We start from the raw sequence: 21,812 nt of genomic DNA on the forward strand, positions 1-21,812 counted from the left end.
GCCTAGAGAAATCTCGAGAAATTTTAGTTGCTTAGCACTGACGTGTCTTAGTGGAAAACGTACATCGGAAAGTGGATCACTTGTAAAAATTTACGGTCGTGTACATGTACATATGTCATTTTATTACGATTCACGGCAAAGAGGCTCTTGTCTCAAGATTCGAATGACAAATTCGAAACATAAAGTGAAGAATAAGAATACTAAAAATAAAATAAAAATCACCGAATTTTTAGTAGCGGACGGGAAACTGAGACTGACGAGTGCTGGAAACCGAAAGTGAGGATAGATCACAATACCCGATGCTTATATCAGCAAGAACAGCATATGACTTGATTAACTAACCAAGCAGAAACATCATCAGCACCAAATAGTGACGCCCACAAATCCAACTGGATAGGTGTACTAATGAGCAAGCAGACCTTATTTCTGAGTCGTGCGTCGAAAGTTTGCCTGATTGGTTTTTGGGAGATGAACCATGCAAATTTTCTCATAATTTGAATGATGATATATGTGAAAATGGTTCAAAGTCTGAATAGACACAATCTCCTATAACAGTGTGACAAACAAACCTAGAAAACATTTCCTAGCATGACATCAAGTTTGAAAAACAGAAGTGTCGTAGAACACTGTCTACAACACTTGATGCTATTTGCAATTCATTGTCATTCAATATTTGAACCGAAATACGCATGCAACTTTTTTTTTGAGATATGTATCAAGATCAAACAGAATATCAATACATATTATATTTGTGCGATGCCTCCACCCTCTACTCGTGGCGGAAAAAAATAAGAAAAAAAAACTGATGAAAATGTTGTTAATGAGAAGAAGAACGATATCTTTCATACTATGATATGAACCCGTCTGGTACATGACGGGAGATCAAATCTAAAACTTACTCGTGGAATTTTGGAATTTCGTTGATCATCGCAACGAATAGTGCATCAGACTGGACTAGTGAGTGGGTGATGGTTATTTTGGTTTTATTTTGGTTGGTTGCTGACTGCACTGATACACAGGGAACATTGAACAGTTGGAAGGATTCTGGTCAAAAACTCAAAAAATCATGACGTTACTTGAGAAGAAAAGCCGTTCTCTTTTCAATTTTCAATTTTCGGTTCGAACTGGAAAACAAAGAATGTTTGTTCAGGTTTGGAACGCTGAGAAGAAGCGCTAATGAAAAAGTAACAATAGTGGTCCGGGGGAGACCCGGAAGAACACACGCTTGTTTTGACTTTTCTTTTTTATGGATATGATATTCTAGCTCAAGTGGAAATCACGTTTGTAGTTTCTAGAGCAATTATTTTTTACCTCTGTGACTTTTTATGACATTTCATATCATAAACTCCCAAAAACTCAGAACCTATAAAAATTAAGCGTGTGCCGTAAACGCCGTAAACGGCAATTCCAATTACCCCGTTTTCAGATTGCGAATAGGAAAAAGAAAAAAATTATGAAGTTTTAATGTGATAAAAAAGATCAGAAAACCAACATGAAGATAAACAGAAAATAACACCTGAACTCAATGTCAGTTCTAACGAAGCATGTCCATAAGTAAACAAAAACAGTAGGTATTCTGAATGAAAATTTTAGAAATGTGGGCGAAGGAACTTAAACACTCCTGTTTTTACATTTAAGATGTGAAGTGTGGTAGAAATTTATAGAAGACATATTCCGTTTGTATCCGACTAATTGAAAAATACTACTCTCCGTTCATTTCCAAGTTGTTTATAACACTCGATTCATTGCAATAATAATTAAATAATAATTGGCAACATTCATTCTTATCAAGTACAATCCCTCAAATTTGACAACATTTTGGAGACTATCATTGATAAAATGTTTCCGCTGAAAGATTTCCTAGATTACTATCACTTCTTATCAAACATACTCCAAGCTTTTTTGCAGTTGTACTTTTTGAATGACAGCTAAAAAAATTCGAATGTGTTCTTTGATACAATGAAAGGAAATTGTGATATGCGATCATTAGGGTATACCAGAAGATCAGCAACAAAATTTCACAAAAATTGTCTTTCAAAGTTCATTTTTTAACAATTTCTAGAAACTTCTGATCAATTGTTATCAAGCGAAGAAATTTGACTCCGCAAATCGTAAAACGATGCAACAATGTCTATGTCTTCTCTAAGGTCTCTTGACAGCGTGGTCTTTTCATTAGTATAAATAGGACTTCATATCAACACTCCTTCCCCATTCACAGTACACATGAAAAGGAAACACTTTCTTCATGACGGAAGCTTTGAATGGGGTAGGTATAATGAAATGTTTTAGTTAACAACGTGGAATATATTTTGATATTTTTGTGGTCAATGTGAAGTTTGTACAATTTGATTATTTCTCAAGTTGAACTTGGCTATGTCCTCAAGTTATAATGGATTCAACTGTTGTAAAAATAACAAAAAGCCGAAAGCGTCATGAAAAAAAGCTTTCGAAGCAAATATTGACTTTTCGATATTAGTTCACACGGTATAGTCACCACGTGGCAATACATTTGCTACTGTTTGCCACTGTTTGCCACACGACGCTTTTGAAATCATTCGTCCTTCCTATCTATTTAGTATATGGTTTGGAAAAGTTAGCTTTATAAACTATACATTTTCAGAATGACTACCACTAAAGCTAACCTCACCCAATTCGAGCAGGAACTTGTGGACAAAGCAGTGGGAGCAATGGAGAAGGCTTACTGGTAAATGAAACAAACCTCCGATTTCAGTAAAAACTATTTTTGTTTCAAGCAAGTACAGCGGCTTCAAAGTGGGAGCTGCGTTGGTGTGTGAAGACGGAGAAATAATTATTGGAGGTGGGTGAAGTAGAAGGAGCTCGAGTTTTGAGCTTTTGTAATCGTCTGGCTCATTAGTAGTAAAATTCAGAAAATTCAAAGTGCAACACACCATAAAGCTATCCGATTACGCACTATACACATTTTTAATCAATCTTATGATTTTCTTTCAGCGAACCATGAGAATGCGTCATATGGAGCAACGATTTGTGCAGAGCGAAGTGCAATGGTAACAGCCCTGACAAAGGGACACAGAAAATTCAAACTTCTGGCTGTTGGTGAGAAATACTGATATGAAATAGAAAAAGAAGAAAGTTACTGAACAAATTTCAGCCACGGAACTCGAGGCACCATGTTCACCATGTGGAATTTGCAGACAGTATTTGATTGAATACGGGGACTACAAGGTTAGTAAGAAATAAAACAGGGAATAGTAAGGGTACACAGCTTCATGACGTTTTCTAGAAATCCAAATGAGACAATTAAACAATTTAGATGATAGACTTCTATGAAATTCTTGGAAAAGCGTAAAGTGAAAATGAAAAGCATAATGAGTGTTTTCCTGCAAAAGTCTACTCAATTTCACTTTTCGTTCCGTTTATTTCCACGTGACTTGTTTTCAAAACCACCCACGACCATTTGGTGTCAAATGACAAATTTCTGGGTTTTTACCAATATTCTTTTCAGGTCATTCTTGGATCCTCGACTAGCGATCAAATAATCGAGACGACTACTTATGGACTCTTGCCTTATGCATTCACGCCAAAGTCTTTGGATGACCACGAAAAGGAGACGGAAGAGAGAAATCATCAAGAAGGAGAGAAGAAACACTAAAATCTGAATTTTGAATGGAATTTATGTTGAATATGTTACGTGAATGGTATTGGCGAGCCTGCTACAGCGGCGGGAGTCTACCTCACGGTAGGTCCGCTAGCTGTGATGTAAGAAATCATTAAACTCTTCATCAGTTTGGTTCATTTGTACAAAGTGGGTTTGTGCAGATGGGTCGAGTTCAGGGAACCCCAGGGTCTATGTGTTCATCACTACTATGCTGGTCAGTAGCTGCTTTGATGGTTTCGGACCCTGGGTATTTACCATCCCCCTCCCTTATATGAACAATGATTATTATCAGATCAGGATTCCTCCAACTATGTCATAGTCGTCGGGTGTTGGCACACCACTGACTATGACGGAGTTTCCCGCCAGGAGCCTCACGGCCTTCAACTTTCCCTTTCAGGTTTGCACCCTCCAGATCCAGTCGGCATCCAACCGGTCCGCGCGTGTGTTCTTCAGGCCAGAGCTCTATTTCAGATCTAGAGACAGAGACCATCCGAAACACAATGCCAGATCAGATTGCGGTGGTTGGGCATCCATACTTCCGGGTCGCTACCCAACTCCTCCCTACCGCCCAAACGGAGAGCACCGGAATGATACTCTCCCCCAATGAGGAGCCGGTTTAGCTGTTAGCTAATGCCGACTTTGATTTTTATGTTGGGGGCTTATCTGACGGTATTCACCGTGATACGCCTTGTCCAACGCTTCTTTGGAAGCCCTGATTCTGATTGCTTTTGCCGGATTGCCGGGAATCAGTTTGTTTTTTGGATCCTCGCCAAGTTTTGCCTTTTTTGGACTTTGATCTTCTCTTTTTCTCTTCCTCGGATTTCTTCTCACGCTCTCTTGTTTTAAAAGGCTGGAATCGATCTGAGACTTGAACATTTTCCATAGGTTCATCTCCGAATCTGATCTCCTGCTGGTCTTTTCTGCAGTATAGATCACTCACAATTCTGTAGCTATCTCCGAAGATATGCCTCCAGTAGATTTGTTTAGAAGACTCTAGAGCAATCATGGAGATGTCTGGGATCAGGTTTCTGATTTGCCCATCAGAGAGACCCAGCATTCTCAGAGAGTTTGAGGTGTCTGGCCAGTAGGTCCCAAGACTTCCAATCACTAGTGGAAGGATTACTGCTCTCTTTCCCAGTCTTGCGAAGTAATCAATAAAGTGACTGTACTTCTGCATCTTCCAATCCCACGCGGCTTCGATTGCTACAACACCATTCTCGTATGGTACCGTAACATCCGCCAGTAGGACTTCCGGACCATCTTTCTGTATCATGATGATATCTGGACGCTCTCTGGTTGGTCCGGGCTCCGTATCCACCATGATGTCATAGTGGTTGTTGTCTTTTCCGCCTCGTATCACCTCCTGCAGTATTCTGTTTAAGACACGATCATGCCTCTGGGTGATTCCAGATGAAAGGCTGTATGTGCAATGCTGGAGGATGTGAGCCTGAGACTCACATTCATAGCCGCACCATCTGCAATTTTTCGGCAGGTCTTTATTGTAGCTGTTGCCGTTGCAGATCAGCTGGCTCAGCCGTGCTGGGTGTACGAACTTTTGGCAAGAAATGCTGCAGTTCTTTCCATCATTGACAAATTTGTTTGATTGTGGGTGGTGTTGAAGCACCTGCACAACCTTGCTTTTGACCTTCTTGTTTTCCAAGAAGTTCTTGAGCATCGCCGATTTCACCAGATCTTTCAGCTTTGTTACCAGTTTCATACTGTCAGCTTTCGAGAATACTTTGATCTGTGAGTTTTCTGATGCTTGCACTTCTAAAGCAATTTCGCCATTTTCCGGAATGAATTGCATTGATTTCAGCGGGGCTCCAAGGTTGACACTGAGCGTTCGAATAGCTTCGTTCATTCGCGAGAAGAGGCTGTAACCTCCTTTCGTGATTGCTTTCTTGGTGTTCAGGTACTCGCACTGCTCTTGGAGCGTGGCTTTTTGGGTTTTCAGTCCCATCACCTTTGCCGTGATTCTACTCAACGCCTTTTTGTGGATGGACGAGATGTATTCGTCGTCTGACCACAGTTTGAACAGTGTGGACGCCAGGAACGATATGAGACACGTGAATCGGGGAGACAAAACTCCGAGTCCTCCATTCTTTACTGGAATTTGGACATATTCGAGTGGTGATCCTTTAATTGGGATGTTGTGATACATCTTCACACTTTTCATGACTGTGTTCTCAAACTCCTTTAACTCCGTCAGCTTTGGAGTGGCGTTTCTGTACATATGTTGCAGTCTCGGCAAGATGAATGCCTTCAGCACATCAAGTTTCTGGTTCGGCGCCAGGTCTGTGTCATGGACCATTTGGAGTTCCGCGGCAATCTGAGTCAGGGATTCTGATTCCGAGGCTCTACCACCGTTTCCGGTTTGGACTCCGAGATACTTGTAAGTATCCCCATCCGACATAGTCCGAATGGGCATTCCATGAATCTTGATTCTTGCATACTGATCAACACTTCCTTTTTTGATCGTCAGTGAAGCACACTTCTTTGGCTTAAATATCAGGGCAACACTACGACAGTCCTTGTCCAGCTGATTGAGCACATTTTGCATCTCATCCTGGTTGTTGGTAAGGATAGCAAGATCGTCAGCAAATGCAAGGCAACGTACGTCGTTTCCAACGCAGTTGTAACCTGTCTTCCTCGTCTGATGCCTTCGGATTATGCCTTCAAGACAGATGTTGAAGAGAGTTGGCGAGATGGGATCACCTTGCTTAACTCCAGCTTCAATCATGATGTTCTGAGTTTTCTGCTCCGCTGTCTTGACTCTCATTGACGATCCATTATACATGTCACTGATTATATTGATGACTGATTCAGGATACCCGAATGCGGCTAGTGATCTTCTGATCAACTCGTGGGGCACGCTTCCAAAAGCGTTCGTCAGGTCTAACCATGAACACGACAGGTTTCGGTTGAGAACTGTGGCTGTGTCTATGCACATCCGCAGAATTCCGATTGACTCATTGCATCCATCGATCGCCTGGAAGCCTCTTTGGCAATCACTGATGACTCCTTTCACTGAGGAGATTCTCCTGTTCCAGACTGAGGAGTAGAGTTTGTATACAGTAGCCATTAGAGAGATGGGTCTCCAATTCTCTGGCTTCTTTCTTTCCTCTTCAGTACAGTCTTTTGGTAGCAGAACAGTTTCTGCTTCTTTCCAGTGGCTCGGAATCTTCCCGTGCTGTCGACATTCATCGAACAAGAACGCCAAACGTTCACCTTCCGGATCGAACCATTTCAGATCACTGTACTTCACTCCATCAGTTCCGGGAGAGGTGTCTTTGATCTTTGCAAGAATCGCTTTCACTTCTCCTGACGAGATCGGACCTTCAATGCTTGGATCAACATTCGCCTTTTTGATTCCACTGCACACAGTATTTAATGCTTCTTCTGTTACTGGTTGTGCTTTCAGGGTTTGCCTGAAGTGGTTTTCCACGACGTTAATATCAATTTCACATCGTGCGGAGTGTTTCCCAATTATCACATTGAAGGTCTTTGCTCGGTTCTTTGCATACTGGAATCTGAGCGGCTCGTTAGATTCTTTTACAAATCGATCTTTTGGTTTCACCGCTTCTGTCCTTCTGCTTGTCTGCGTCGCCATCTCACCTTCATTCAGCAATGGTGGTGGGCATCTTGCAGTTATCTTATCTACCAGATACTTGTTTCCACTGTTTGCCTTGAAGATGGCGGCAGTGAGTGAGTCGGCAATCCAGGTCAGTGTCTGGATGTTGGAACCTTGCTCTTGGTACGATTTCATCTGTTTATCAAACCAAGTTCTCACTTGCTCAATGAGCTTTGCCGGTTCTCCTTTTGGCTGAGCTTTCTTTGTTGGCTCCCCTTTCGGCGGCTGAGCTTTCTTTGTCTCCTGTTTCTTTTTGCCATACTTTCCCTTCTTCTTTGACGTTTGCTTTTTCGTCACTTCTGGGCTAGCAATTTTCATTGCTGGCAGGCTTGGAGTCACTTTCGGTTCCGTATTGGGCTCTTTCGTTGGTGGGCTGTCACACGTCACCTCCATCTCCTCAGTTTCGCCCACAAGTGGGTGAAACTTCCCAGGTGAGACGACTTTGATCTCTGGACCAGTGAATTGTCTCTTGGCTTCTGGAGAGATGTTTGGCGATCGTTCAGTTACCACTCCCCTCTTTCTAGCCTTTTGTACCACTTTCCAGCCTTCATCTTGTTCTGGCTCGCGACTCTTCGGTGTCTCTTGTTGCTGTGGAACGGGATCCACTTCCATGTTTCCTACATCCATCATCGGTGTAGCTGGACGAGAGCACGTCGGACAGACGGCACACTGGCTGCTTCGACTTGTGGGTCGACTTTGGGCGAAACTTTTTCCCGGAGAGTTATAATATTTGATTTTTTCAGCAAATATCTCGTAGTTGGGTTTCAGTTCTTCAAGGAGATTTCTTCGGAAGTTTTTCACGTCTTCCTCTACTTCCTCCATTTCCCATTCGGTATCTTGGATGAAGGCTTCCGCCATTTTCATCACAAATACCCCACAGTTGTAGCTGTCTCTTTGTCTTGGCTGTTCATCCTGTTCCTTTGGGATAATCAGTCCAAGTTCGTTCACCAACTCTTCAATATAACTACTCATTCGCGATCCAGTCGGATCATAGAATGCAGCAATTCCATTCGAGATGGTCAAGAGCGTCCAGTGTTCGTCTGCACAGATCGGAAACACGACTCTTTTCTTTCCGTCTTCCAGATTCCTCTGAATAAGTGGGACTAGGTCCACTCTCGCGGGAAACTGGTAATTGAGTGGATCAATTATGTTCACAGAGTCACAGTTTTCCACTCTCATCTTCAAGAACGCCATCATGATATCTGTATCAATGTATGCATCCTTTCCCGTTTCATTTATCAAGCTCCACACGTTGATTCCTGGTTTTGGACGAGCCGCTTTGGGTTCTTCATCCTCACTCAACGTGATGATTTCCTGGATTTCTTGACAAACAGAGGAAGCTGAGGACTGGCTCGATCTCATTGAGCTTTTCGATGGTGAGTTGTTCCCTTTCGGATCGATAGTGAGCGCCTGATTTGCTTTTTCAGGGCTTTCCACATTTGGACTATCATTTGATTGGGAATGTTCCTGTTCGTCCTTATTGGACTTGGTCAGGAATTTCAACAACGCACCATTTTCAGTCTTCTTCTCCTCAACAACATTAGCTTTCGGTTTCCTTATGTCAACAAATGGGGCAGCATCGTTGAGCTCGTTAGCTATTTGCTGTCTTGTGGTGAGAGGTTCCACTTTCTGAACAACATCAGATTCATCATACTTGTAGTTGTGCACTTTTTGCAGGTGGGTCACAATCCACTTCGAGCCGCATTTTTTTTCCGGTTCGTACTCGTTGCACATACTACACTTGTAGATAAACTTGGCCTCAAGTTGGTGCTTCTCTTTCACGTGATCTTTCATGTGTTTGTGATGGGGGGCCCCTCTTAAGCGTTTTTGGGTGCACTCCCGACACAGCGGGCACAAGATGTTATTCTTGTTTGGAAGGTCGATCGCGAATGTGATCTTACCTTCTTCTCTGTGCGTAATCTCCAGCTCATCAGTCAGAGTATACACATTGCTGATTCGAGCCCCTCCTCTCGATGGTTTTGGAGGCGACCTTTTAGTCGTCTGTGGATTACTTCTCAGTTTTAGCAGGTTATATTTATACCCGCATACTGTCACCGTTTTGTCATCGGCCGGGTTAGTACTGGCTGCCTGAGCATATGTTCTGGCTACAGGTTTCCACGTCATTTCACATTGACTATTTGACATAGTATTTCTAGAATTATCACCGGTTTTGTTAGTCAGGTTCTCATTCACAGGTTTAGAATATTCATTTGTCATGATGTTGTTAATCAAATATTTTGTCTTTCTTTTTGACAGTTTGTTCTGATTTATTTTTCACAGTAATTTGATGTGTCAATGCGAAACTTTCGCCCAAGTATCAGGTCACCCGAGGTTGTTCGATGAGTTCTCCTTTGAGAGTTATTGATTCAGTGGGAGTTTCCTCCGCCACAAAAATCAATACCCTTTTCCACCAAATCCTTCTCTCCCGCGTGAACTAAATCAAATTTTGCCAGAAAATAAATTTTCCGACAAAAATCGATAATTTGAAAATCGCGGAAAATTTCGCGCGAAATTTGGTTCACTTTCTCGAAGATTCTCCGCTCGAATCTTCTGGAAAATTTCGAGAAAATGCGCGAAGAATTCGAAAATTCTCGCGCACTCCTCGCAAATTCCAGGAGGTCAAACAGAAAATCTGTCGAGGGGGGGGGAGGGGGGATTGGGGGCGGGGCTATCAAGAAATACAGTAGCCTCAGCTGACTGTTTTCAACTCTCACGAGAGATCTCACGAACTGGTCCTAGACAGCCGAAGTGTTTCTAGACCTTCCTCTTTCCACTCAGGAACTGGTCCTAGACAGCCGAAGTGTTTCTAGACCTCCTCTCTTCACACCTTTTTCTCTTTACTCTGGAAGTCCGCCAACAACTGTCCACTTCGTGGTCCAGAGTGACTATTCCTATATACGAAACAAAAGAAATTCGATAGGTCTCTGTCAGTTTGTGATTACACAAAAAGGATTCGAAATTTCTTCTTGTTTCGCAAGAGAAAACGTAATGACCTTTATTACACTCACTCAGAGTGTGTATCGTAGTTAATACGATAAAAGTCGGGTTTACCTCAAACTTGGGTAATTAAACCCCTACTAACTACAGTTATACCGGAATAAAGTTATAATAGAAGATGCTCATACTATAAAGCACCTGAACAAATCTCAAAAATAGGAATACTTTACTGGTATTAGTTTTGTTGGTAGATATTGGTCCGATATTTCGTCAACCACGTAGAAATATAATGAAACGTATATCATAAGCTTTGGTAAGTTACCTAAGGTATATTATGACTGTGTTAAAGTCTTAAAAAAACAATTTAAAATTTAAAAATGGTTTTTTCAGAAAATATAGCCTGCAAATCAAGACCATATAAAAGTACAAAGAATTGGAATTAGATAACAAGCTTAACAGTAGAATTACAAAAATCCTTCAGGGGAATGGGGAACAGCTTGACGAACCGTTTTTTCTGAACAAAATTATATTTTCTGTTCAACACAAAGCTGCGAGATTTTTAAAAACTAAACCTTTCTGGAAAAACCTAGTCGCGACTAATATGTATTCTAAGCCATAATATTTGTGTAAACATTTAACCTAAGAAAATTCTCGACCAACACACCATTTCCGCCGGAACTGTTAAATTTGCATTATTTTTCTATTTTTTCTCAGTGGTTTCTGGTGCCGTATGATTCAATCTCCGGATTCACCTTCTTCTTTTCACAAGGCATTTTCATATTTGAATATGCTGCCTGCACTTCAGTGCAAATTGACATTCAAGTAGATAGAAAACTTATAGAGAAGAAGGAACTTTTCGCATTTTTTATATCAAAAGTTATTTTTTTCGAATAGTCTATGCTATAAACTCCTGCACACTCGCGGATCAGTTCACAAGTTTCATCGTTTACACTTGTCGTTCCCAACGTGAAGGACAATTGAGAGAGGATACATGACGGGTCCATGTGACACATGATGATGATGATGGAACATTCCAGTGTTTCTGTTCTCTTTTCGACGTAGCGTTTGTACACAAAACGATTTGGTGTTTTGTTTTAATCGTTAGTTTAATTGCTGATAGATTTCCGATAGCTTCATCACACCACAATATTTTATTTAGAAAATCCGAAAAATTACTTCTCTGAAGCTCATACTCCATTTTTCAATTTTAAAAATGTTGAACAAAAATAATTTCGCAAATTTTTTTCTGATGGCCGTGAAAGTTTTGTGAGTTGTTTTTCTGAGCCCTTTCGCTTCTCTATTTTTTTCTTAGACGCCCAATAAAAGTATCATATTTCACGTGTGTTTGCCGTCAAATCGAAGTGTGTCTACGTCTGTTTTTTTTTCTTTTTTTCTTTCTTTTTATCCAGCGATAGGGAAACTTTAAATTTTTGATTGCTCTTGTGTGGTTTCTATGATTTTTTGTTAATCATTTTGAAGGTTCGCATGGTTTTTTATATCCCGGATATGTATATATTAAGTATTATTATACGTGTAGAACAGCAACCGATGCCAATATATCTGTGAAAAGCTTCACATGAAATCTCAGATCATCCATTCTCACATTTACTTTGAATATATATCTGTTTGTATCTACACTGATCCTTTTTCAAAAGAAAAGGGAATTCTAAGACCAACCATAATCCAGTCTATCCAACAAGGAACAATCTTTCCATCATCTAAGACGCAGATGTCTCAAGAAGCACCAAAAATGTGGGCAAAGAAAAACGACAGATGGGAACTGGGGCGGCACTAGAGAGAGAGTGAGATGACAGAAAAGTGTGCTCGCGCTTCTTGTGTATCACTTCTCTCTGAGTCATAGTCCCTCGGTTCCTGCTGAGCAAATGTGCTCCAATGATTGTGTGTGCGTTGTGGGTCCCTCAATGTTACTATTCAGGCAGAAGCAATTGAGGTCCTCACGCGCGAAACGCATTAGTTATATTTTATGTTATTCTCTTTGTCCTTCTTGTCTTTTTTTTAAATAACAAGTCTTGTTTTCAATGTTATATTTAATTCTGAAAATAATTCTGAAACTAGGTGTTATTCTGACTTTTTTGATTAATTTTCTGCTAATCAAATAATCAGCGATCCGATGAATTGCTCAAGAAATCCCAAGAAGAGGTTTTTCCAGTAAGATACAGTCTCTGGTCCTTAGCTAACCTTCAAACCTTTAAATAATCTACAATTTTGAGTTTTTAAAGCTAAATTGATATATTTGAACTTTGTTAAATGAAATTCTCAGAAAGTAAGCTACATTTGAAATATTCTTTAATTATTCATCGTATATTTTGGTCGAATGCAAAGCGTATCTTTAAAAATTCAATTATTTCAAAATCTGAAGTAAGAACTATGCAAATCGTGGTGAAAATTTAAAATACTTTTTTTACATATAATACTAATAACTTTTTAGACTCAATTTTTATATGGATGAGTGTGGAGGCGGGCCATAATTGCGGTCGGAGACAGACCCGCTCCGGATAAAATCTTCCCTAACTGGTTATAAATGTGCGAATAAACGGCTAAAAGTGTGAGGATGAGCGATGCGACAACAGAACACAAGTTAAGACAGTGACCCATTTATTTACGAAAGATTTAGATAATTTACAGATAGATATATTTAGAAAGCGTCCTTCAGGAAGTGCCGCGGGTCGAATAGTAGACGATAGAGCGGTCACAACCGCGGATCGCTTAAATTGGCCTAAAGGGCCCAAAAGAAGAGAGTTTTGGGTATTTCCTTAAGTCAGTACGCGCTTAATTGGCTAGAAATAGTCCTGGAAAATTATAAGGATCTATTTCGCCGTGGAAATCTCTCACTCTCACGCATTCTAACAAAAGATAGAAGTACGTGTCTCTCTCGTTGAACGAGATTGAATTGAGATGCGCGGTCGACCGCTACGCGGACACGCGTCGCGGCCGCCGGTAACGAGATAGTGTTGATGCGGAGGAGAGTTGGATTCAGTCGCTGAGCGACAGAGCGTGTTTACTGACAAATTGGAATTAAGGGCGGTAATTTGAATTATAATTATTTGAATATTCCTGATAACAGGTGATTAAAAAGAGATAAATAAAGTGAATTAGTGAACAGATTGGAACAATAATGAAATAAGAGATTAGTAAGGCGATGATGAGCCTAGTTTTGCGGGGAAAACCACGTGGGGCTCATCATTCAGCCTTTCAGTTGTCGACAAATTTGTCTTTAGTGAAATAGTTGACAACATTCCCGGGGGGAGGGTGCCAGCGGTCTCCTGACTGTCAGCGTGATGAACGTAATTGATGGGAAGCTCTTTGGCTTTTCGAGAAAGATAGGTTCTAACTCTGCCCGCTGGCAACTCCGAAAAATCATCATCCGCGGCTTCAGTCGGTAAGACTCTTTGTGGATCTTGAAAAGTATCCGCGGTTCCCAATCTCCTTTCAATGATATCAAAATCGTCATCTGTGTCACCTGACACTACATTATTCTCCAGATGATCGGTGTTTAGGTTCAGTGGTATGTTTATATTAATAGATTCATTTATTTTATGATCGGGGTTTGTCTTGTTTTCACATTCAGCAATGTTTGGCAAGTCTTTAGACGGGAATAGCTCTGGGGCGTATTTCATGTTTGGATCGAACAGAACCGCGGGTGCTGGTAACTCTCTTGGACTGAAGTCCTGCGTATCTTCTGTCTCTTCCTCTGTCGCAATATTAGGGCGGTTCAGTGGATTTAATTCAAGAGGAATCAACTGAGAGACTGCACGAGAGTATAATTTGCCTCTGCACTTTACAATCGCGGATCGAATCTGTCCGTCGCGTTTTGATCTTTCGACATGAACGATTAGTCCCAATGGCCATTTGTGCCTTTTTAGAAGTTTGGTAACAATAATCACCAATTGTCCAACCGCGGGTCGTAATAACGAAGAGCGTTTTTTGTTGTGCATGTTCTCTCTGAGATGGAGTAGGTATCCATTGGACCACGTCTCCCAAAGTCTGTCAGTGGCTGCTTCCATTTTGTCGATATGAGCTCGTACAGTAGCCTCTGTGCTCCGTGGGAGCGCATCGGACTTCTCTGAGTCTGCTGGAATTTCAGTCATGACGCCTGGGGCTATAAAGTCCATGGGTCGGAGAGCAATCATGTCACGTGGACTTCTTGAGTGTGGAATTAGTGGTCTATTGTTGACCATAGCTTGTGCACCTGATACAATGTATTGGAGATCGTAAAAGTCATAAGTTCGTATTCCGCACTCTTTTATTAGCTGGTGTTTGACAAGTTTCACTATTCTTTCGTAGATTCCCCCTTGCCATGGGGCAAGGGGTGTGATGTACTTGAAATCGATAACTTCAGAGGCTAGGAATGATACAAGTGAATGACTGTATACTGAATCTTCGATGTCTTTATTGATCATGGAACCGCCTAATTTGAATGTGGAAGCATTGTCTGAGAAAATGACTTTGGGTACACCAACTTCTCTGAAAATCATTTTCAGGGTGAGGATGTATCGTTGTGATGTTCCATCTGGAACAACTCTCAGTACTGCTCCACGTGTTATCAAGCAGGTGTAGACCAAGACATATGCCTTTTTATTGGTTTGACCATCGTCACCGCGGTACATGATTGGACCAAGGTAGTCTAAGCCGACTTTCGAGAATGGTTTGGACGGAGTGGTCCGGCATAGTGGGAGATCTTTGGTGTATGGATAATCGAATGGAAAGTTGTTAACTTTCTGGCATTTGACACAACCGCGGATCACGTTCTTTATAATGCCTCCCAATTTTGGGATCCAATATCTCGTTTTGATGGCTGAAGTTGTATAGACTTCTGGCATGTGGCCATTGATTTCATGTGTTTCGCGAGCGATGAGTTTCGCCAATGGATGCCGCGGGTGGATGAGAATTGGCTCACTGGCTTCCTGTGGAAGTACTGGAGATGTAATTCTTCTGTGTACCCGACGAACTCCATAAGTATCAGTGAAGTGCTCGATATCGGGCGGGAATGAGTAGTCTAGATAATCACAGTCTTTGTAGTGCTCGGTGATGATGAGCAGTCTAGCAACTTTCGCTTGATGTAGCGGACAGTCGGAATTTAAGAACTGAGTCATTATTGGACTTTCCCAAGACTTGTTTTTGATAACGCTGAATGTTTTTAGTATTAGTACAACAGTTTTTGTCAATTTTTGAAGAGAGTTTGTTGCTGTATATGGGATGAAAGATCCGGGTCTCGTCGTTTGGCTGTTTAGAATCATGACGGTGTCGTCTGTCTTCTGTTCAACCGCGGATCGCTGGACATTCTCGGTTGGTTTGGCTACTTTTTTCTCCATGAGTGGTCTCCTTTTCTTTTTGGTGTCCGGATCGATGATCTCGGAGTACACCAGTTCTCGGAACTCAGCTGGACAGGTAACTTTTCCTGCAATCATACATGGCCATGTTGATGGATCAGCTTTCAGGAAGCTTGGGCCTTCGAACCACATTTTACTGTTCTGTACTTCTCTGGTACTCATACCGCGGGTTGCGTAGTCAGCTGGGTTTTGCTTGGTGGGACAATGATGGATGGTAGTGGGAATTCCACACTCTTCCATCTTTTTCATATTGTCATTGATCGTCGTTTTCCGATTAGCCACCCATTGCCGGGGGTTATTTTCAGAAAGAACCCAGTAAATACTGCAGGAAGAGTCGGTGAACAGTTTGATAGAATTGATAGTGATTCTTAGCTCTGCAACGATGGCACACGCGAGATTTGAGGCTAGTTGGATTGCAAGTAGCTCGAGTTTTGGAATGGTCCAGCTCTCGTGTTTAGACGGGCGGATTTTGTTCTTACTGGTAAGCAGAGTTACAACCGGTGTTTCACCTTTCACGACAAAGCACGCATAGCAACATGCCGCATACATGTCCTGGGACGCATCGCTAAACATTAGCAAATGGACTTCAGAATAATTGTAATTTGGCGTGAGCTGTCTCGGGACTGTGAGTTCTCTGTCAATGAAGATGTTCCGCAGGGCTCTCCAATCTGGAAGTAGCTCCTTTGGGATGCGATCTTTCCAGTTGACACTCTTGCCATTTTCCCATATTCTTTGCATGAGCCTTTTGAATGGGACCATGATAGGTGACACAAGTCCAAGGGGATCAAAAGTCTCAGCAAGTTTGGAAGCAACATCTCTTTTTGTGGGATGGTCAATATCCAACGCAGCAATCTTTACTGTGAGAGTGTCTTCTGTAGAATTCCATTTGTAGCCTAACAGCTTGATAGTGGTGGCTTGCGCTTTTTCTGATTCTGGAAGTGCTTCCATGGTATCTGGATCATTTACGATGTATTCCCGCAGGTTCATATCCATTCTTTTGAAAATGAATTTTGTACCTTTGATCTTCGTAGCAATCTCAGATCTGTCGTTTGTACAGAATAAAGCATTGTCGACGTACAAGTTGTCTTTGATCTCCTCATTTAATTCATGGGGATTGATGTCTAGATTGTAGGTAATGTACGCCGCAAGCAAGAATGGGCTGCTGGACATTCCAAATGGGATTCGGCGGAATCTGTACACTTCGATATTTTCCGCGGATACTGGAGCTGAGATGTCTTTGAGCCATAGGAACATTGTGACATTTCTGAATTCAGGTTGCAGGCGCACCTGATGAAATGCTTTCTCGATGTCAGCAACAATGATGAACCGCGGGCATCTCATCCTTATCAGGATTCCGAAAATTGGGGTAATCATGTTGGTTCCGGCGTGGAGACAGTCGTTTAGCGAGAGTTCGCCTCTAGCATGACTAGATGCGTCGAGAACGATTCTCAGCTTTGTTGTGAGTGAGTCTTCTTTCACTACTCCTCGGTGGGGAATAGTGTATTTGGGACCCTCAGCTTTCAGCATTTCCGCGGTTACTTTCTCAATGAAGCCGGCGGATTCTTGACCAGTAATGATAGTATCATATTTTGAGAGTAGTTCTACGCCTTTTTTCAGAGTTACGACCAGGCTGACTAGTCTCTTGAAGCACACGTTGTAATTATCAGCTAGACGTGACTCGTTGCCATTGTATGGAAGGGCAACTTCTGGTTTGCCTTCTTCGTTGAATTTGACAGTATTGAAAAACTCCTGTAGGAGATCCAGTGTGGATTTTTTGAAGTTGTCAAGAACAGAAGGATTTTCAATGCCCAGGTTTTCCAACCTGTACATTTCGGCAATTTGGAGAGTCAGTTTTGTCATAGCATCTTCTGGTTCACAGCTACTCAACAGAGTGTTGGCTACATTCATGGCGATTTGGTATTGATCTGACAATGGCGGATCTACTGCTTTGTTCCATAGGGCTAGCTTTGGTATCGGATGAACGATGTTTCCGATTATAGTTCTTTCCAATGCTCTGCCAGATGGGAGTATATACTTGCAATAGTTGGGTTGTGCAGTGATGTACGACAGTATGTCGTTGCCAATGATCATGTGAATGTTGTGAACATTATAATCGCCACTATTGATAGCTGAACTCATGTCAATGTTCTGTCTTTGTAAGAACCTTGCATCTTCAAGAGATAGTATTGGTGCTCGATACTGAGTTTTTGGTAGCGTGGGTGATCCTACAATCATAATTGATAGATCGTGTTTGGATTCTTGTAACATAATTTGTAATGCGTAAATATTTGAGTTTGCGAATGTGGTGGATCCGAATCCTTGGACTGACAGTCTAGTTCGTTTCAAGACCGGTAGCTGGTAATTTTTAGCTGTTGATTCCAGAATGAGTGACAACGACGCGCCTGAGTCGATTAGACAGAGGAGAGGCTGTTCGTCTGGTGTTTCCAGGTAAAGGAAAGTGAGACGTGTTGTATCATTCGGAGCAAATGCCGAGTTGACATGATGGTCTGATCTTTTGAGAAACTGAGTGAATAGCTGTAAGGCCAATTTTTCTGGATCACCTTTTTCGGCGTAATTAGTTTTAACAAGATTTTTGAAATAGGATATTGTTTTGGGATTTGTAACGGATTGAACCGCGGATCGAGGGAAGCTACCTTCTGCAACCGCGGATTGAGAACTATGTTTTTGAGAGACAATATTAGTAGAACAAGGAACGGAAATAATAGAGCATGTGTTAGTGCTAGATGCTGTTGGCAAGTCAGCGTTTGACACAGAGTTCGGTACTTTTGACTCTGTGTCTGCCGAAATGCCTTTACTGCGATTTGTTGGTGTGTGGGGCACGAAAAAACGTGGCCACTTTTGGAGCGTCCTTTGGGTAGTTCTTCATGTCTCTATAGAACTCTTTCTTTGGGCAGCCACCGAGGTGGTGTAATCCGCTGCAATATCCACAACGGAAGGTGGTAGTGCAAGCTGTGATGTCATGTTTTCGAGTACAGATTGGGCACAACCCTTTCGCTTTGCACGTGTCTCTGAATGCTTTGCTTGAGAGGGTGCAGCGGATCTCGTGGTGATCTCCGCGGCAGACGTTGCATTTGGCTTCTTCCTTTTCGTGGAAGGGGAATGTGCGGTAAATGACTCTGGGATTGACACCTTTTTCTCCTGGAGCGTAAATACCCTCCAATTTAGCTTTTGTATTCGGGTCAGTGTATTCCGATTCGACTGCTTTTGGATCGTATGCCAGCTTGCGTGATCTACTTGAGTTATTTCCTTTGTGCTGAGCCGCGGATTTTTGTCTGCTCGGTGTAGCATTTGCAAAGTTGACCGTAGCGTATGATCCCGTCAGCTCATTTGCTGGGGGACTGCGTTGACTGACATACGTCTGTTCCATTGCCATCGTTTCAATATCTCGACTGATTCTGTCGAGAATTAGATCGTGGGTTAGAACTTCGCCCATCTTGACAGTGTATTTGGCTAGGCTTTTTTGCATGCTCTCTGGGAGCTTGCACGCAATCGCCCACATAGTCATGTGGTCATCCGCGGGTACTCCTCTGTCCTTTAGCTGTTGTAGGACGTTGGTAAGAGAGGCCGCGTCTAGCCGCATGGCTTCTGGGTCTGTTTGATGGAATGGTAAGCTTTGCAATTTTCTGAGCAGATTGTGTTTATTATTCACTTTTCCATAGACTTTATTCAGTGCTGTGAATGTCATCATGATGGCAACTGAGGGGTCTCTGGCGTGTGAAACGCATTTTGAAGCTGGACCGGTTATGTGGTTCATCAGCACTGCGTGTTTTGCTTCCGGGTTCAGATCCGTGTCCTCAAGGACGAATTTTGTGAACAATGTTTGGAAATGATCCAAGTCATTCGATCCATCGAACTTTTGCAGAAGTTTTAGTCTGACTTCCAGCTTCAGACCTCTGTTACGAGGTATCGGCGTCGGGCTGCGTGATCGGATTCGGTGGGTCGGCGCGTTACGAGGTGGTGTCGGTTGGATTGATTCGTCTTCCGAGTCTGAAGGATCACCACGTTCATATCTGCGCGCATAACTTGACTCCGAACGGGCTGGACTTCTGGCCCGAGATCTTCTGCTAGTTGTTCTGGATCTTAAAGACTCAGCTCTTTCATGTATTTGTGCACCGAGTCTCTGTTCCATATCTTGGACCATGTGGGTTGTTTGCTGTAGAATGTTTCTCTCTGTTGCTCTTTGGTTTTGGGCAATGTTTGAGAGGACATTCATTAGGTCGTTTAGAACAGGATTGCGGGTGCTGTGTAGTGATTCCGCGGTTCTCGGCTCAATGTTCTGTTGATAGATCTGATGTGCTGTGCGCAGGATCGGAGTCTCCTGTACATAATCCTCTTGAGGAACAATAATTGCAGCTGGATTGCTTTGGCTTTGAGCTGGGGACGGTACAACTCTGTTGTCAGTCACCGGTTCGAAAGACTCTACCACCGGATCAGCAATTGTTCTGACGGTTGGCGGCTCGAACGGTGGCAGCGGCGAGCTGGTGGTAATGACACCCGCGGATTCCTGGTTAGCATTCTCTTGTGCTTGTCTTGCCTCAACGTGTTGATTGAGCCGCGACATCCAGTTTTCCTCTTTTGCTTGAGCCTTCGCTAGTTCAGCTGCAAGAGATTCTCGGTATTGGAGATCTTGCATGTTGGCAGCATATCTTCTCTTTTCTTCTTCATATTGAGCACGAATGTGCTGAGCGTTCTCCTCTTTCAACCGGCGGTTTTCAGCTAATAGTCTTTGCTGAATTTCTCGTGTACGATCTGGAAACGCACTGTCGGAGTACATCATGGATAGTTCACGGTCTTGAGACGAGGTGATAGGATGTGAGCTGGAAGCGGACTCGTCTCTAGAGTCGAGAGAGTGAGGCAGCTCATCACCCAGATGGATTGTCTCTATGCTGTGATTTGCCTCGTAGATGTAGTTTTCCATTTCAGTAATCGCTTCACAAGATTGTGGATCTTGGGGCTGGTTAGGTGGTTGGAGGCTACTCATTGGTGTTCCAAAAGCCGTTAGGATTTGCTCCATTTCAGCGATTTGAGCGGTGAGTTGCTTATGTAACCCGTCTGCTCCGCTTGCTCGGAGTGCGTCCGTGACGTCGCGGAGAAGAGTTTCTCTTTCCGGTAGTTTTATGATCGCGGGCTTTTGGAACTGATCATAGATGAATGCGTCGAAACCCTCAATTCTCGCCACCACTGTCTTCATGTTGAGGACAAGGGCTGTGGCTGCTTGAATGGTCTCTTGGTTGATGTCATCAGGGTATTTGTTGGTAGGATCTCTGAGGAATTGAATCGCGGCTTCTGCATCTGTCTTCAGAGCTTTGGCTTTGGTCACAGTTCTCGTGATCGCTGATTTGGTCGGACCTACAATCGAAGTCATTACGGACTTCGGTTGCGATTTCGACCGGATTTTGCCGCGGATTTGCTCTCTTTCAACTGGAAGAGAGCGTTCTTTGCGACTCAAGGGAGATCTAGAAGTACGGCGGCTAAGACGGCTTAGCATCCTTGGAGATTTGTCAGAGACAAGGGAGTTCAGATAACTGTAAGAAGAAATAATGTTAACGAGAATGAGGGGTGTTAGCCTCGGTGGTGGAGCGACTTGAGATGATGGAAGTCGCGAGTTTTAACTTGACTTTTATATCATGAGTAGCTCTTAGATGGGCCTCCGCGGGTCCGTCTTCGGTCATGTTCCGTTCCTTCCCCACTTCGGCTTACAGGACTGCTTGCACCAAGTCGTGTGCCCACGACCCCACACTAATGGTGTGCCTGTGTGTGTGTCACAGTCTTGATTTCTTTGAGCACTCATGGTATGCGTGCTTTTCTTTGCCCGTAGACTCGCAGGACCTGACCTACACCTAATCGTGTGCCCACGACTTCACACTAGTGGTGTGCTGTGGGTGAAAGTCAGGGTCCATACGGCAGGCATCCCTAGCCGTTGGTCTATGTGATCGGGTTCAGAGGGTAGATGGATTTGTGCATCTGGGTTCAGCCGATAGATGAATTTGTGCATCTGTGGCTTTTCGACCAATAATTTGTGATTGGTCTGGGTTAGTTTTGTTGATTTTATACTCCTCAGTACCTTTTCCACGGGGGAAGAAGGGTGTTAGCTTCTTCCTGAGTTACATCTAATCATGTGTCCATGATTTCGAAACTGGAAATTTGTGTCACTCGTTCGCACAGAATGTAACTCAAACTGAATAGAGCAGTAATTTGTGACTGTTCCGGACCATTGCCCGCTAGATACGATCGC

General features: G+C 42.7%; 1 protein-coding gene across 1 annotated transcript; it reads left to right on the forward strand.

Annotated features, from left to right (window-relative positions):
• Nucleotides 1–2,621: 2,621 nt before the first annotated feature.
• On the forward strand, nucleotides 2,622–3,631 carry GCK72_025357 (uncharacterized protein; the record flags this gene model as incomplete). The annotated part of the gene is made up of 5 exons (XM_003103660.2): nucleotides 2,622–2,704; nucleotides 2,754–2,818; nucleotides 2,971–3,075; nucleotides 3,131–3,204; nucleotides 3,485–3,631. 5 exons carry the CDS (start codon nucleotides 2,622–2,624, stop codon nucleotides 3,629–3,631), a joined length of 474 nt encoding a protein of 157 aa, XP_003103708.2.
• Nucleotides 3,632–21,812: the final 18,181 nt, after the last annotated feature.

This window comes from Caenorhabditis remanei, chromosome X (assembly GCF_010183535.1).
Source record: "Caenorhabditis remanei strain PX506 chromosome X, whole genome shotgun sequence".
NCBI lineage: Eukaryota > Metazoa > Nematoda > Chromadorea > Rhabditida > Rhabditidae > Caenorhabditis > Caenorhabditis remanei.